Consider the following 15,721-nt stretch of genomic DNA (forward strand, 5'->3'; position numbering starts at 1 on the left):
ACCGGCATAAGGATCCCGGTTCAAACCCCGGCTCCCCACCTGCAGGGGAGTCGCTTCACAGGCGGTGAAGCAGGTCTGCAGGTGTCTATCTTTCTCTCCCCCTCTCTGTCTTCCCCTCCTCTCTCCATTTCTCTCTGTCCTATCCAACAACGACAACAACAATAATAGCTACAACAATAAAACAACAAGGGCAACAAAAGGGAATAAATAAATAAAATAAATATTTAAAAAAAAAAAAAAAAGAAATGAGCCACAATGCAGCGGGAACACAACAGCCAGAGGGGACGCGGCCCAAATGCCCGTCCGCAGGTGACTGGCTGAAGGAGGAATGGGACATTCGCTCCATGGACTACAGCTGTGCGGCCAAAGAAGACAGTGCCGTGGCCTCTGGGGCTAGATGGGGGGGACTGGTGGGGCTGGTGCTCAGAGAACGAGGAGGAGAGAGCGGCAGCAGAGTGCTTCGACTCATACAAGGAATCTGGACAACTGAGTCTCATGAACTGAGAAAAACCTGGGAGAAAAAATAACCCCTCCAAAAAAAAAAAAAAAACACAAAACTACAAACAAGCAAACTGTTTCTCCAACTTGTGAGAAGTCTGGTGGTTGCGTCAGAGAGGTGGGAGGCTGGGGACACGGCTCACTGGTGGGGGGGAGGGTAGGACAGACCCTGTCACCTTACACCTTTATACTATCAACAATGAGTAAAAAATTGTAAAGTAAATCTTTAAAAAAAAAAGCAGAGGCCATGCGGCTGGCAGCCTGGATGTGGCGCAGTCTTGGGCTAAAGTCTTGGGATAAAGTCTTGGGCTTTCGAGCAGGAGGCTCCTGGTTCAAATCAGCCTGAGGCCTCTGGTTCTCTCTCTTTGGGAGCCAGGGGGATGGCGCGTTCAGCTGAGTGCTCACATTACAGTATGCATGGACCCGGGTTCAAGTCCCAAGTCCCCCACCGGCAGGGGGAGATGGCTTCACAAGTGGTGAAGCAGGGCTGCAGGTGTCTCTCTGTCTCTCTCCCTCTCTGTCTCCCCTTCCCCCTCCATTTTTATCCCTACCCAAAGTAAATACATAATTAAATACTGTTTAAAGATAAGGAAAAAATGCAGCTGATGACAGAGAGCAGTTCATGTGGCAAAGACAACAGAGCAACTGTGGTTCATCCCTCCTGCTGAAGGGGCCAGGGCCGCACACCTCTTCACCAGGGTTTAAGCCCTGACACCACATGGGGGTACGGGGGCACCAGGGGAAACTCCACAGAGGGTGGAACGCTCTTGTGGTGCATCTCTCTTGGGGGAAGAAAACTGTTGTCCAAGGAGTGAAGAATCATGCACAGGCAAGAGAAAGACAAATTCCTCTCTGGGACCGGCACCCACCCCTCACCCCCAGAGCAAAGCAGGCTGGGAGGCCCAGGCCAGACAGCCAGGTGGGGCGGATTACCTGGACAGGTCGTACTGCTCCATGGTAATGGGGTCAGTGACCACGCACTCCAGAGGCTCCTCGGGGCAGGCGAAGCTGGTGTACCAACGGAAGTTGTAGGTGGAGTTGTCTTCTTCCTGCGGGCAGCAGGGGGGAGGCAGGGCGAGGTGGTCACTCCAAGGAGGAGGTCCCCTCCCCAGGTTTGAAAAATAACGGGGCGTGTGTGTACATCAATACAGCCGTGGGCAGCCCGCTGACGGGCAACCCCTGTTCCTGCCGGGTCACAAAAGGGAGCCCAGACGCTAGAGAACGCATCCGTGCATGGCTCTGGGTTCGAGCCCTGGCAAATAGGGGGTGTTGAGGGCACCACGGACGGCCTCGCGGAGGGACATGGCACAGCGGCTGGTGCTATGTCCCTGGGGCCTCATACTCCCTGCCGGCCCTCTCTCCTGTTCTCCAAGAGGACTGACAGCTGCCCTGGGAGCCAGGGGCGACAGGTCTGCCTCCACAAGGTCCCAGCACCTCAGGAACAAAGCAAGTGTGCCGGGGTAGGGCATTGCCGCGCCTGGTTGAACGTACATGTTACTGTGCGCAAGGACCCGGGTTCAAGCCCCCTAGTCGCCAAGTACGGGGTGGGTAGAGCTTCCTAAGTAGTGAAGCAGGGCTACAGGTGTCTGTCTGTCTCTCTTCCTCTCTACCTGCCCCTTCCCTTTCAACTTCTGTCTTTATCCAATATATATATTTATATTTAAAGAGCTTTAAAGAGTGGTACAGAGGGCAGAGCACTGGACTTGCAAGCAGGAGGCCCCAAGTTCGATTGTCTGTCGAGCATGTACCAGAGTGATGCTGCCTCCCTCTTCTCCACTCTGTCTCTCTCTCTCTCACTTAATAAAGGAGTTATTTCTTTATTTTTAAATAAATCCTTTCTTTTAAAATTCTATGTATATTGTTTATTAACTCTGGATAGAGACAGAGAAATTGGGAGAGAAGAGGAGAATCGAACGGGAGAAAAAGAGAGACACTCCTGTAGCCCTACCTCAACATCATGAGGCTTTTCCCCTGCAGGTGGGGAGAGGGGGCTTGAACCCAGGTCCCTTTGTAAGGTAGCACGTGCATTTAAACAGATGGCCCGCCTTTGTGCGTCTTGTCGCCCGAGCCAGCAGGACCAGGGACGGTCCTCAAGCTCTGGGTGGGTCAAGGAACTCCCATGCATGTCCCCTGCGAGCCCCCCAGCCCGGCCCGGAACCCCCGTGCTCCCACCCACCTGGTACTCGGGGAAGCCGACGCCGGCGTTACGGTCGCAGAGGAAGGTGATGAGGGTGGCGCGCAGCGTGTGGCGCTGGCTGTTGTAGGGTGAGCCACCGCGGTAGCTGAGCTGGATCATGCCATCATAGTAGGACAGCTTCCCACTGCTCATGCCCAGGCTCCACACCTTCCCGTCCCTGGACGGACAGACAGACAGACCCACGGGGGTGAGCGGGAGTGAGCCTGCCCTCGCCCCAGGTGGCAGAGCGCCTGCTTGGGGACTACGGTCTGAGCCCCTCTGTGGCACTGTGCGTGCAGCCAGAGTGACAGAGTGACACTGGGGCATCTCTCCTGCTCCCCATTCTTCTCCAAGATCAAAAAAAAAAAAAAATGCCCATAGACCTCCCCTCCCCAGAGCCCTGCCCCACTAGGGACAGCTAGAAACAAGCTGGGGGCGTGGATCCACCTGCCAACACCCATGTCCAGTGGAGAAGTAATGACAGAACAGAAGCCAGAACTCCCGCCTGCTGCTCCCCATAAATAATTTGGGTCCCTGCTCCCAGAGGGGGAGAAATGTCAGGAGAAAATGACCAGGGGGCTCTGAACCCCAACTCCATCAGGACCCAGAGAGAGGAGAGGAAACAAAGGAGAGACAGTCGCAAGTAGGAATAGATGTAGGTGTGTCTTGAGGAAGGACGAGAAGGCAGGGCCATAAAAGTATGGACAGACAGACATAAGGATAGACAGTTCTAGAAGTAATAGTCAGCCCGTATCTGTGAGCTTGGGAGAACCACTGTGGTTCCCAATGGAGGGACTGGGGACACAGGACTCTGGTGGTGGCGGGGATGGTGTGGAGTTGTACCCCTGTCATCTTATAATTCTGTACACTGATACAAAATCACTAAAAAAAAAAAAAAAAAGCCCACAGAGCCCAGAGCCACGGCTCCCACTTGGATGAGGCCTTGGGGGGGGGGGTGATAAGGAAATCTAAACTTGCTGGGTGCCGGGAGCTCACCCTACGGCTGCACAGCCACCCGACGGCCCCCAGAGAAGCTTCTCCTTCCTGCCTCTCTGCCCTCCGCTCTCGAGAGTGAATACACAGGGTCTGGGCCTGGGGGCGGCCAGCTGAGCACATGCGTTATCAGGCTCAAGGACCTGGGTTCAGACCCTCAGTCCCCACCTGCAGTGGGGAAGCTTCACGAGTGGTAAAGCAGGTCTGCAGGGATCTCTCTATCTCCCTCTCCCTTCTCCATGTCTCTCTGTTCTGTCAAACGAAACAAAAAAAAAAAAAGGGAAAAATGGCCACTGGGAGTGGTAAATTTATAGTGCTAGCACCAAGCCCCAGCCATAAACTGGATGGCAATAAAAATTTTTTAATTATAAAACTCAGAAGCACAACAACAAGTAGAGGGCCACAGAGATGCCCCACCAGGGAGGGCACATGTCATGTGTGCAGCTCAGAGTCAAACCCCAGCACCCCATGGCCATGCCACATCAGCACCAGGGGAAGCTCAGGTGTCTCTATTTCTCTCTCTGAAATGAGCAAAGCAGCCAGGCGATGGATGAAACCATGCTGGTTTGCCCTTCCAAATAAAGGAGCAGAAATCTAGACAGTGGAGGCTATTCTGCAGTGTCCCAAGGGGGCCTTCCCTGAAGGCACGACGGGGAGGGGGGCAGACTCACCTCTTGGACACCTGGCAGGCCCCCGAGCCCGGCGGGCAGCCACCGATGGTCACAGGCTCACACACGTTGATGTAGAAGTCATGCTTCTCTGTCACCACCTTGTAGTAACCTCTGCTCTTGCTCAGCGCCGTCAAATCAAAAGAGAAGCCTGGGGGGGGGGGGGGGGGTGGTGGCAGAGAGACAGCCGGGTGCTGGCATCGGGGAGGGGGCTTCCAATGGAGGGGATGGGGCACGGCGGTGGTGGGACTGTATGGGTTTGTACCCCTCTTAACCTACAATCCTGTCAATCATTATTACATCACTAAAAGAAAAATTAAATTAAAAAATCAGTTTGGAGGACTCGTTCTTCCCACGCCGGTCCTCTAACCAGAAGCCCTTTCGAAGCAGATGCGAGCAGCCCCCACCGCCCCATGCTGGACAAAGCGCCTAGGTCCTCCTCGCCCGCACCCAGTCGGTCAACACAGAGCGAAGCCGCAGGCCGACACACACCTGCCTGGGAGTCGTACACCGTGCAATTCTTGCCCTCCGTCCGGGACAGCACACAGGCCGCAGCCGTGTGCCACTCAAACTGGAAGAAGCAGCCGTCCTGGTCAGCCATGGTCAACACCGGGGCACTCTCCAGATCACCTGGCATGGGGACGAGGGAGGCAGGCCGGTCACCTACCCAGTCCCAAAGGCCTTCCCGTGCTCTGGAGACCGCCCGCAAGCCCACGGGCTCCTCGTGGGTGGGGCCCAGTGGTACAGTGAACTCAGCAGGCAGAGAGATGGGATGGGGTGCCCGGGCTCAGGGAGGGGGCTGATGGACTCTGGGGGGAGAGCGGAGGGGAGGGCAAGCTTCATGTCACAACACTGCGGTATCTGTCCTGGCCGTTCCCAGGCCTCTTGCCTGCCTCCAGTGGTCCACCACACAGAAGCTAGCATGGCACAGCAGGCCCGGCACTGATACACGGGCGTTACACCCGGCGTGGTCCATTTACCTTAGACCAGGCATGTACTGTGGCGTGGTGTGGCGTGGTGTGGTGTGGTGTGGCGTGGCGTGGCGTGGCGTGGCGTGGCGTGGCGTGGGCACACCGGGTCTGGTAGGCGACACTGCAGCATGTCTCTGGACATGCCTACGTGACACCTGGCTCACTGCGCCTACCGCAGCCAGCATGTGATACGTCTGTCAGATGTGCTGGGTGCCAGCTCAGTTCCATCTGGCTTACCACGAGCACGTCACGCCTGGCATGCTGCATGCCTGGCCTGTCTGGAGTCATACATGGACGTTCTACCTGGCGTGTTCCAAGTGCATCACACCTGGACTGTGGCCCGTCTACGCCGTGGCAAAGCGCTTGGTGCCTGAGGAAGAGGAGGAAGGCTGGGTGCTGCACTCCGTGGGAGGCCACCACACAACTTCCCGGTGACACCTTTTACATGACATGTGTCTCATCACAATGTAAAGGAAACACTCCTCCCCCCCCCAAAAAAAAAAAAAGAAAAAAAGTCCCTGACCTTATCGCAAGTTGGGAACGGAGCCAAAGACAATATTCCAGGCAAGTGGGGGCCAGAGAGGATACAGAATCACACCGTCGCCCACAGTGGAAACACGCTATTCATTAAACAATGGGGCAAATGCTTAAAAATAGCCCCACGGGTACTGTGATCAACAAGGAAGTCCCCGCAGGGCAGAAATATAGCCGTGGCATATAGCCGGGGGTTCATGAAGGACTGGGGTTTTGAGGAACACAAAATGTGGAAGCCTGTCCGGCCCACAGCGGCAATGCCGAGCCGTGCTTCGAGGACAGAGGGGAGGGTTCCTGTTTCTGAGCTGCGATCGGGGATCCCACAGGATAAGCTATGTCCCTGGGGAGGGAGAGGAGCTGGCCCCGAGGCCCTCCTCCATCGGGTCCCTCAGAAGGAGGCGGCGGCTTGCTGAGACCCACGACTCCTTTGCCAAGTTACAGTCTGGTTCGTCAGGAAACCATCTGGTTTCTCCACTTCTGGATGGAGTCTGAGTGGGGGATGGAGGGGAAAAAGTCAGATGGACCGTGCCCCACACCGTGGAATATTCCAGAAGCTGAAGCCCTCAGCCCACCACCTCCTTCTGCCTGATTCCCCAGGTGAGGAGGGGCAGAGAGAGACAGAGAATGAAAGAAAGCCAGAAGAAGGGGAACTGTGTGCTCTTCTAGTTCTCCTGGTTTTCATCCTTTCGTTCTTCTTTGCCTTTTTCTTTACCTGGCTTGCATATGAGACTTATGTTCGTGGCTATCTTCCTGCCCAGACCACAACTGTCCCCATCAGCATAAGAGAGAAGCAGGTTTCTTTTCTCTTTCACGGGAGAAGAAAGAAATTTTCCCAAGCTTCTGCTTCCATTCTTATCTGAAAGAGAGAGGGGGGAAAGCGGGGCACACATTAGGTGTTGCTGAGAACAGCACCCCAGCAGACAGGGGGCTCAGGGTCAGCTGTGGTCCAGCAACTGGTCCTTCTCCCACTCCTCGTGGCCCGGCCCATGGGGGGTCCGGGGGGCATTTTTTCAGTAACAAGTGTGACCACCTGGCAGCAAGAGACACACAGAAGATGCCAAGGCCACGTCCAAGCCTTGTAGGGAAGTTCAGGAATGACACACACATGTTCTCTGGGCACAAGTGACAAGTGGCCTGCACACGTGTCCCCATTGGTAAGTTAATACCATGCCCCCTGTTTGGGGGCCCCAGCTGTCCTGCGACACAAGGGCTTTTGAAATCTCAGCCCAGGGGTCGCTTGTCCCAAGACTAAAGCAGAAACTGACTCAGCCTGTTGGGCCAGCGACGCAGGTGGGCACTTGCATTCTTGGCTCCTCTGCGTCCTTGCTGCCCGGGGCTGAGATGGTGTCCTTTTAAAATGAAAGCCTGGGTGTGGGCATGGCATGAAGGGGGCTGCTTTCAAAGGCACACCACCCCAGGGTGGGGGGACAGAGCATCGTGATTCTGCAACGAGACTCTCCCGCCTGGGGCTCCAAAGTCCCAGGTTCAATGCCCCTGCACCACCATCAGACAGAGCTGAGCAGGGCTCTGGGACAAAGTCATTAATTGGAAATAAAGGCGGACTCCCCCTCCTGAGTGTGGGGCTGATTTCTCAAAAGCGGCCCTGATTCACAAACCTTCCTCTCCTGGCTGTAGAGGGTCTGAGTCATGCTCTCTGCCCAGACCGTGTGAGGCTGAGTCTTAAGCAACAGGGAGGTGGGGAGGCCCGGGGAGGCACTAGAGAGGGTACACGGCGCAGGTGACCAAGGCATGTTCAGCCCCACCTACACGGCAGCCATGGGGGGGGGGTGCCGCCTGTCCTAAGCCACTGCTTTTGGACACTCCCAGGTAAATCAATTGTAAAAAATAAAAATGAGAAGGAAAAAGGAGGAGAAAAAAGAGAGTAAAAAAACGAAAAGTCAAGCGCAGGTGGCGCTAAGCACAAGGACAGGCATAAGGATCCCGGTTCGAGCCCCTGACTCCCCACCTGCAGGGGAGTCGCTTCACAGGCGGTGAAGCAGGTCTGCAGGTGTCTGTCTTTCTCTCCCCCCTCTCTGTCTTCCCCTCCTCTCTCCATTTCTCTCTGTCCTATCCAACAACAATGACATCAATAACAACAACAATAATAAATACAACAATAAAACAACAAGGGCAACAAAAAGGAATCAATAAATAAATATTAAAAAAAAAAAAAGTCAGGTTGGCCCAAGCACCTAGCCAAGCTGACTCTTCACATCACAAAATGGAACCGTAATCATGGACGGTGGGGGCTTCTGCTCCCAATCGCAGGACAACCCCACGTCAGCAGGCTCCGCCAGGGCCAGGAACATGCACACAGCAGCGGCACACAGAACGTGGGCACCTGGGTCCACGGGTTTGATTCCCAGCACCTCCAACAGCCAGAGCTGAGCAGTGCTTCAAGGAGGAGGAGGAGGAGGAGGAGAAGGAGGAGGGTTGAGGAAGGAGAAAATCAAAAGAATGGAAAGATGGAGGAGTCTTGGTGAGTTCAGGGTATCCCCAAGCTGTGCTTTCCAGAAGGTGCTCTCACCAGTCCCCCGCCACACACACACACACACACACACACACACACACACACACACCCTGAGCCAACAGGCTGCCTTTTCAAGCGTGACCATCAGGGGACGTGATGCTAGGCTCAGGGGCACCCAAGAGCCCCAGGAATGTGGGCACCCCACCTCCCCACAGTGAGCCTGAAAGGCTTCTGCCTCACAGACCCCTTGCTACAGGCCAGGGTCCCCTGGCTGCCCATTCCATGTGCAGTTAGGCTGACAGAGGGCAGGTGGGCTACAGCCAAGTGTGTTACAGCTGACACACTGTCTGAATGTGCAGCTGAGAAGGCGCACAGGCAGACTAGCTGGCGCACTGCAGGTACCTTATAGCGGGTGCCTGGCACATATGTCACGGCTGATGCTTGGCACGTATGTCACAGCTCATGACGTGTGGCATGCATGTCACAGTGGGTGCATGGCACGTATGTCACGGCTGATGCTTGGCACGTATGTCAGCTCATGACGCGTGGCATGCATGTCACAGCAGGTACATGGCACGTATGTCACGGCTGGTGCACGGCATAGGTGATAACAGCCGATCTGACCCATGTTCGCTACAGCCCCTGGACCCGTCTGTCCTGGGAAGGTTTTTCTCCTCCATCTTTGCACGCAGCGCCCAGCCAGGAGCTGCAGCCTGAGCTGAACCACGGGAAGGAAGGCTCTGTAATTCGCCACTGGGCCTCTGCACTCTGGCTGCCCGCTTGCCTCTCAGAGCTCGGTCTGGGCCCTGGGGGAGGGCCGGGAGGGGAGCACTCACTCACCCACAGAGCAGGCGGCCGCCTCCTCAGGACAGCCTCTGGCCAGGCCCTCCTGCAGCACCCTGCGGCAGATGTTAATGAAGAAGTGTTTCTTCTCTGCCTCTCTCTGGCCGCCAGCCACCGCTTCCCAATTATGTTCAGGTTCTATGGTAAAAAAGAGAGAGAATGATAATGAAAGGCTCCTGTGAGCCAAAGGCTGTGATGCGCTCCTCTGAGTCACGCCACCCAGGGGGTGAAGCCGCAGGCAGGAAGGACAGCACCGACTTGGCGGGCTCCTCAACCCTCATTTCAGGTGAGAGACACACGTCCCCAGACCCCCACTGCTCACTCAGAAGAGGCAGCTTGGAGAAAACAGGAAGGGGGGGGGTGTGTGCAGAGAGAAACTGCAGAAAGTCTCCCCCCACCCCAAGCCCCACGGTCTGAAATTAGATACGGTCAAGTGGAATACGCAAGGCAGACTGATCTGCAGGGATGGGGCTGGGGGTGCAGGCAAACACCCCCGCTCCTCGGGCGCTGGAGAGACACAGGCCAAAGTCAGCAAGGGCCAGAAAGAAAGCACAGAGACCCCCCCCAAGTGGAAAGCAGTTCAAGTGGCCAGGAGATAGCTCAGCCAGTAGAGCGCATGTTTTGCAGGTCCTGAGGCCCTGGGTTAGAACCCCTGCACCACAAGGCCATGCCATTGGGGAAGCACCATGGCGTTGTGGGTTTTCTCCCTATCCCTCCCATGCCTCTGTCTCTGTCTCTGTCTCTCTCTCTCTCTCCCTCGTGCGCGCGTGCACCTCCAAGATTCTTGCTGAGGCTCGAGCTCCACTGCTCCTGGTGGCCATTTTTTCCATTTTATAGTACAGGACAGAGAGGAACTGAGATGAAGGAGAGAGAGAGAGAGAGAGAGACACCTGCAGACCTGCTTCACCACCTGTGAAGCGACCTCCCCTGCAGGTGAGGAGCCGGGAGGCTTGAACCCGGGCCCAAGAGCAGATCCTTGCACTTAGTAAGTACTATGTTTGCTTAACCGGGCACACCAACCACTGCCCAGCCCCTAAAGACATCTTTAAAAAACAAAATACAGGAAACCTCTGTTGCTGTGGTCTCTCTCCCTCTCTATCTGAAAAGGGGGGGGGGGCAAGAGAGCCGAGAACTCGTGTCATCTCTAAGCGTGTGGTCAGAAGTCAAGGCAGGCTACTACTGGTGCCAGACACAGGACCAGGCAAGGCGCCCTCCCAGCAGCCCCAGGGCTACTCAGCTCCACAGCCAGAACTGGTTCCTCTCAGGAAGCTCACCCACCACAGAAGGGGCCCAGGGAGGGGAAGTCCCGGGCTCAGAGAGCAGCTCTGGGCCCCACAGAAAGGGAAGTACTCTTGCTAAAGTCTGAGCTCCCCTGGGCCAGAGAGAGAGTGCACTGGGCAGGGCAAGGGCCAAGAGCCAGAGCCAGAGCCACTCAGTCTGTCTCACAAAAAGGAATATATTCACAGCAGCACAATTTGTAAGAGCCCAGAGTTGGAAGTAACCCAGGTGTCCAACAACAGATGAGTGGCTGAGAAAGGTGCAGTCTGGGTACACAGTGGAATACTACTCAGCCGCGAAGAGTGATGAAGTCACCTTCTTCACCTGCTCTTGGATGGAGCTTGAAGGGATCAGGTGAAGTGGGATCAGCCAGAAAAAGAAGGATGAAGATGGGATGGTCTCACTCATGGACAAGAGGTGGAGACATCAGAACAGAAGGGGAGACACCAAGTAAAACCTGGACTAGCAGTGGTTTGCACCAAAGCAAAGGATTCTGGGGCAGGAATAGAGGGAGAAGGGCAGGGGCCTGGGGGGCCTTAGGGTCCTGGTTCATGATGGTGGACAAGGACCCAAATTGGGGGGTGCAAGTGTTCTGCACAAACCTGTCATGGAGAGCTGAGAAATCACACCCCTGTGTGAGCACCTGTGCCGAAAGCCATGAACTTCCCAATTAAGACATAAAATAATTAAAAAGAGCACTTGGCAGTTATTATCATTACTATTATTCTTAGATAGAGACAAACTGAGAGAGGAGGGGGAGACAGAAAAGGAGACGGAGAGGCACCTGCAGCCCTGCTTCACCACTCAAGAAGCTTCCCCCCTGCAGGTGGGGACCAGGGGTTTGAACCCGGGTCCTTGTGTGCTGTGATGTGAGCACTTAAACAGGTACGCCACCACCCGGCCCCTTGGCAGATCTTGTTAGACTAGCTCGAAGCTCGGCCGGAGGCAGCCCACAGAAAGCCAGAAAGCCTGCCTCCTGGCCCAGCAGTCTGCCTCCTGGCCCAGCACTCTCTCATGCAGCCATAGGGCGGGCAGGCCGGGATACAGGCCACTGGGATGGTGGCCTCCAGCGGGTTGGTGGAGAGAGAGGCAAGGGAAACGGGAAACGGGACAGAACACGACTGTTCCCCTACCCCATAGCTCAGGCTGGAGTCCCCACATCCCCCCCCAAGACAAAGCCACCCCCCACAGGATGAAGCCCCATCCCCAAGATGGAGCCCCCACCCCAGGATGAACATCTCTCCCCTCCAGCCCATCCCAGAAGAGCGCTCTCATCCCCAGGATGAAGCCCCCATACAGCCCCAGCCCAACAGAGCGCCCACTGCCGGACAAAGTCCCCACCCAGCCCCTGCTGGGAAGCAGCCCCTACCCGAATGGCGGGCCAGGGCCGACAGGTCGAAGCGCTTGTTGCCGTCCGAGACGCCGCAGAGCAGGTCTTCCTTCTCCTTGACGCAGGCATACTTGGTGTCCCAGGTGAAGAAGTAGGTGCAGTCCACCTCCCCCGTGAACACGGGCCAGCCTCGGCCGTTGCTGCCTGCAGGGGCGGGGCGGGAGGGGGAGCCGGTCACACAGGCGGGGGGGGGGGGGGGGCGGGGGGGGCGGGGGGGGGCGTAGGGCCGTGTGCTGGGACCCTGAGGCACAGTGGGTGGTTCTGGAAAAGACCGTCACGCCTGAGGCTCTGAGGCCCCAGGTTCGATACCTCTGCACCACCAGGAGCCCAAGCTGAGCTCTGGCCTGTGTGGCTTGCCTCTCCCTCTCCCTCTCCCTCTCTCTCTCTCTCTCTCTCTCTCTCTCTCTCTCTCTCTCGTTTGTGCCCTCTCATTAAAAAGAAGCAAATGAAGCAAATAAAACAAAACAATAAGAACAGAAAGGAAGCGAGAAGGCTGACAGAGGACCTAGTGGGGTTATGTTGTTATATGGAAAACTGGGGAATGTTACGCATGGACAAACTATTGTATTTACTGTTGAATGTAAAACATTAATTCCCCAATAAAGAAATAATAAAAATAAAAAAACAGAAAAGAAGAAGAGGAAAGTCCATGGAAGGGAGGGGAGGTGTATCACCTCGGGGTCAAGAACGTGGGGTCTGGGGCTGCCCCTGGTTGGGGGGGGGGGGTTCTGTCGGGAAGCCTGGGGTCAAGAATTCATCTTCGTCTTGACTGAAGTCACGCCTGCTCCTCCTGAGGTACAGGGAGCAGGGCCTGGCTCCGAGCAGCCCAGTAGAATGTTTCTAATATTCTTGCTTGAACAGAAATCACCCCACACACCCTGTCTCCCCCCTGCCTCAGAACCTCGTGCCATGCGGGGACACCAAGCCTCAGGAAGGGAAAATCACTGAGGAGGTCCAGGGAGGGGGGGGGGAAGCCAGCCAGGGCTGGAAAGTGGGGCTCCCTGCCAGTGGCCCCCATCTCCGGGGAGGTGAGAGGATAGGATTTCTAGAAAGGGAAAAGTCAACAAAGTTCCTGAATCATGGTCTATGTGGAATGGGAAGGGCACACTCAAAGGACTGGCATGCAGGCTAGCCGGGCTCAGCTGGGAGGGCTACCTGGAGGCAGCATCTTAAGCACAGTCTTGTGGCAGATCCACTGTGCTGTCTCCCCAGCCCTTATTTGTTCATTTTTTCAAAATGTGTATGTATTCTTTTTTTTAATTATCTATTTATTAATGAGAGAGATGAGGAGAGAGGGAAGATATCACTCTGGCACATGTGAAGCCTGGGATCAAACCAGGCTTGAGTCCCCAAACTACTCACTGCACCATGTCCTGGGACTCCATGTATGAGAGGAAGGGAAGGAGAGGGAGAGAGGGAAAGAAAGAGAGAGATGTACATGTACACATACACACACACACACACACACAAACACACACACATGCGCGCGCAAGCGCACGCTTCTGGTGGTGCTGGGGACTAATCCTCAGGTGGAAATCTTTTTGCAGAACCATTCTGTTATCTCCCCAAACCTAAACTCTTTTTTTAAATGTGTATTTTATTTTAATGGGAAGGAGAGGGAGAGGGAGGGGGAGGGGGAGGGGGGAGAGGGGAGGGGGAGGGGGAGGGGGGAGGGAGGAGGGGGAGGGGGAGGGGGGAGGGGGGAGGGGGAGGGGGGAGGGGGGAGGGGGGAGGGGGGAGGGGGGAGGGGGAGGGGGGAGGGGGGAGGGGGGAGAGGGGAGAGGGGAGAGGGGAGAGGGGAGAGGGGAGAGGGGAGAGGGGAGAGGGGAGAGGGGAGAGGGGAGAGGGAAAGACACAGAAAAAGACCAGAACACTGCTCAGCTCTGGCTTCTGGTGGTGCTGAGGACTGAATCTGGGACCTCAGAGCCCCAGGCATAAAAGTCTTTTGCAGAATCATGATGCTGTCTCCCCAGCCCCTCAACTCAATTCATTTTATTTTAATGAGAGAGAGATACAGAAAGAGACCAGAGCCCTGTTCAGCTCTGACTGATGGTGGTGCCGGGGGCTGAACCTGGGACCTTGGAGCCTCAGGCAGGTAAGTCTTTATGCAGAAACACTGTGCTGTCTTCCCCGCCCTCTGATTTTTAACCCCCTAAGGAACCACTGCCAGCTAGCTACCCTGGAAGAAGCAGTTTTCCCCAATTCCTCCCCAGGGCCCTCTCTCTGGGTCCCTGAGGCCCCTGCACCACCTGCCGGCCCCCCCCAGCTGCCCCCCAAACAGTGGCTAGGAGTCAGGCTCTCTGCAGATGCCTCAGGCCTCTGCCCCTGTGAGCAGGCCGCTGATGGCTGAAATCACCCCAGGACGGCATCCAGTGCATCTGGGGCTTCCTAATGAAGCCCTGGCAGGAGAGGCCCTTGTAAAGAGTCCTTGGCCGGCATCTTATCTGCCGTAGTTAATTCCTCGAAGAATTGGGAGCAGCAAGCTCTCCTCTAGCAAATCGTGGCCGGTTGCTTTTTATTTGTTAGGTTTTTTTTTTTTTTTTTTTTTTTAACTAAACTGACTTTCAGGCCAGCTGATCGCTCCCACGGCAGTGTGCTAGAGCCTTGCCATGCAGAAGGTCCTGGGTTCGAGTCCCGGCACCACAATGAAGCCCCATGGCCTTGACTTCAGACCACTGTTCAGGGAGACTGGAGTCTCTCTCCCTCCTCAGGACTCGGATTCAATTTCCACAATCCCTTCATCCCAGCAAACTGGCTTCCTCTTTCACACCGGGCAGAAAGTGAAGAGCCCGGTCTCATTAACACACACAAACAAAACAAACACACAAACAAAAACCTTGCAGGAGCAATGTTCAAAACTACCGAAATGTGGAATCTATCTGAATGCGCATCAGCAGTGGACGAGAGAAAGAGACCCAGGCCCACATAGCCCAGGGGTTGCTGCTCAGTGAAAGAAAAAAAAGGACAGGTGCTTCTGGGGGAAAATGGCTGGGAGGGCAGGTAATTCCGCCATGTGGAATCAGTAAGGGGGTAAAGGCAACAACCAGATGCTTCTGCCCCCAGGTGGAAGATAAAGTAAGATAAATCAACTTGCAAAACAAAACAAAAATATATATATAGTAATAATAACCAAACTGATTCTGAGGCTTCATTCTAACTCTGGTTGTTACTGGAGGAAAGATGGTGTGAATAGTGGGATGTCTTGGCTGTGACGGCACTGGAGTGTTGGTGGAGGTATGATGAGTCTTAGAACGTGTGTGTGTGTGTGTACGTGTGTGTGTGTGTGTGTGTGTGTGTGTGTGTGTGTGTGTGTCTGTGTCTGTGTTCTGTGTGTACATACTCCCAATCCTTTACCAAAAAAAAAAAAATCCGGGGGTCGGGCGGTGGCGCAGTAGGTTAAGCGCATGTGGCACAAAGTGCAAGGACCGGCGTAAGGATCCTGGTTCGAGCCCCCGGCTCCCCACCTGCAGGGGAGTCGCTTCACAGGCGGTGAAGCAGGTCTGCAGGTGTCTGTCTTTCTCTCCCCCTCTCTGTCTTCCCCTCCTCTCTCCATTTCTCTCTGTCCTCTCCAACAACGAACAACATCAGCAATGGTAATAATAATAACCACAACGAGGCTACAACAACAAGGGCAACAAAAGGGGAAAAAAATGGCCTCCAGGAGCGGTGGATTCATGGTGCAGGCACCGAGCCCAGCAATAACCCTGGAGGGGAAAAAAAAAAAAATCCAGGTAAAGGCACTGAAACAAATAGGAGGGGAAGGAAAAAAAAAAAAAAAAAAACTACTGAAGCCCTGCAGGTTCAATCTACAGAAAGCAACAAAAGATAAAGCGCCCCCCCCAAAAGACTAAAAGCAAAGTCCCCACTGGAGCCCTCTCTCCCGAAGAGCTATGTATGAAC

The 15,721-nt window shown here is 55.2% G+C and overlaps 1 protein-coding gene across 3 annotated transcripts in view; it reads right to left on the reverse strand.

Annotated features, from left to right (window-relative positions):
* IGF2R (insulin like growth factor 2 receptor) overlaps nucleotides 1-15,721 on the reverse strand; it is a 124,610-nt gene that overhangs the window by 57,796 nt on the left and 51,093 nt on the right. For all 3 annotated transcript variants that reach the window (XM_060205224.1, XM_060205225.1, XM_060205223.1), the window contains exons 11-17: nucleotides 11,801-11,965; nucleotides 9,151-9,291; nucleotides 6,553-6,696; nucleotides 4,828-4,965; nucleotides 4,339-4,486; nucleotides 2,675-2,852; nucleotides 1,432-1,547 (exon numbers count right to left, since the gene is read on the reverse strand). In XM_060205224.1, the coding sequence (XP_060061207.1) occupies nucleotides 1,432-1,547; nucleotides 2,675-2,852; nucleotides 4,339-4,486; nucleotides 4,828-4,965; nucleotides 6,553-6,696; nucleotides 9,151-9,291; nucleotides 11,801-11,965 (1,030 nt within the window). The remainder of the gene's footprint in view (nucleotides 1-1,431; nucleotides 1,548-2,674; nucleotides 2,853-4,338; nucleotides 4,487-4,827; nucleotides 4,966-6,552; nucleotides 6,697-9,150; nucleotides 9,292-11,800; nucleotides 11,966-15,721) is intronic.

This window comes from Erinaceus europaeus, chromosome 13 (genome assembly GCF_950295315.1).
Source record: "Erinaceus europaeus chromosome 13, mEriEur2.1, whole genome shotgun sequence".
NCBI classification, from domain to species: domain Eukaryota; kingdom Metazoa; phylum Chordata; class Mammalia; order Eulipotyphla; family Erinaceidae; genus Erinaceus; species Erinaceus europaeus.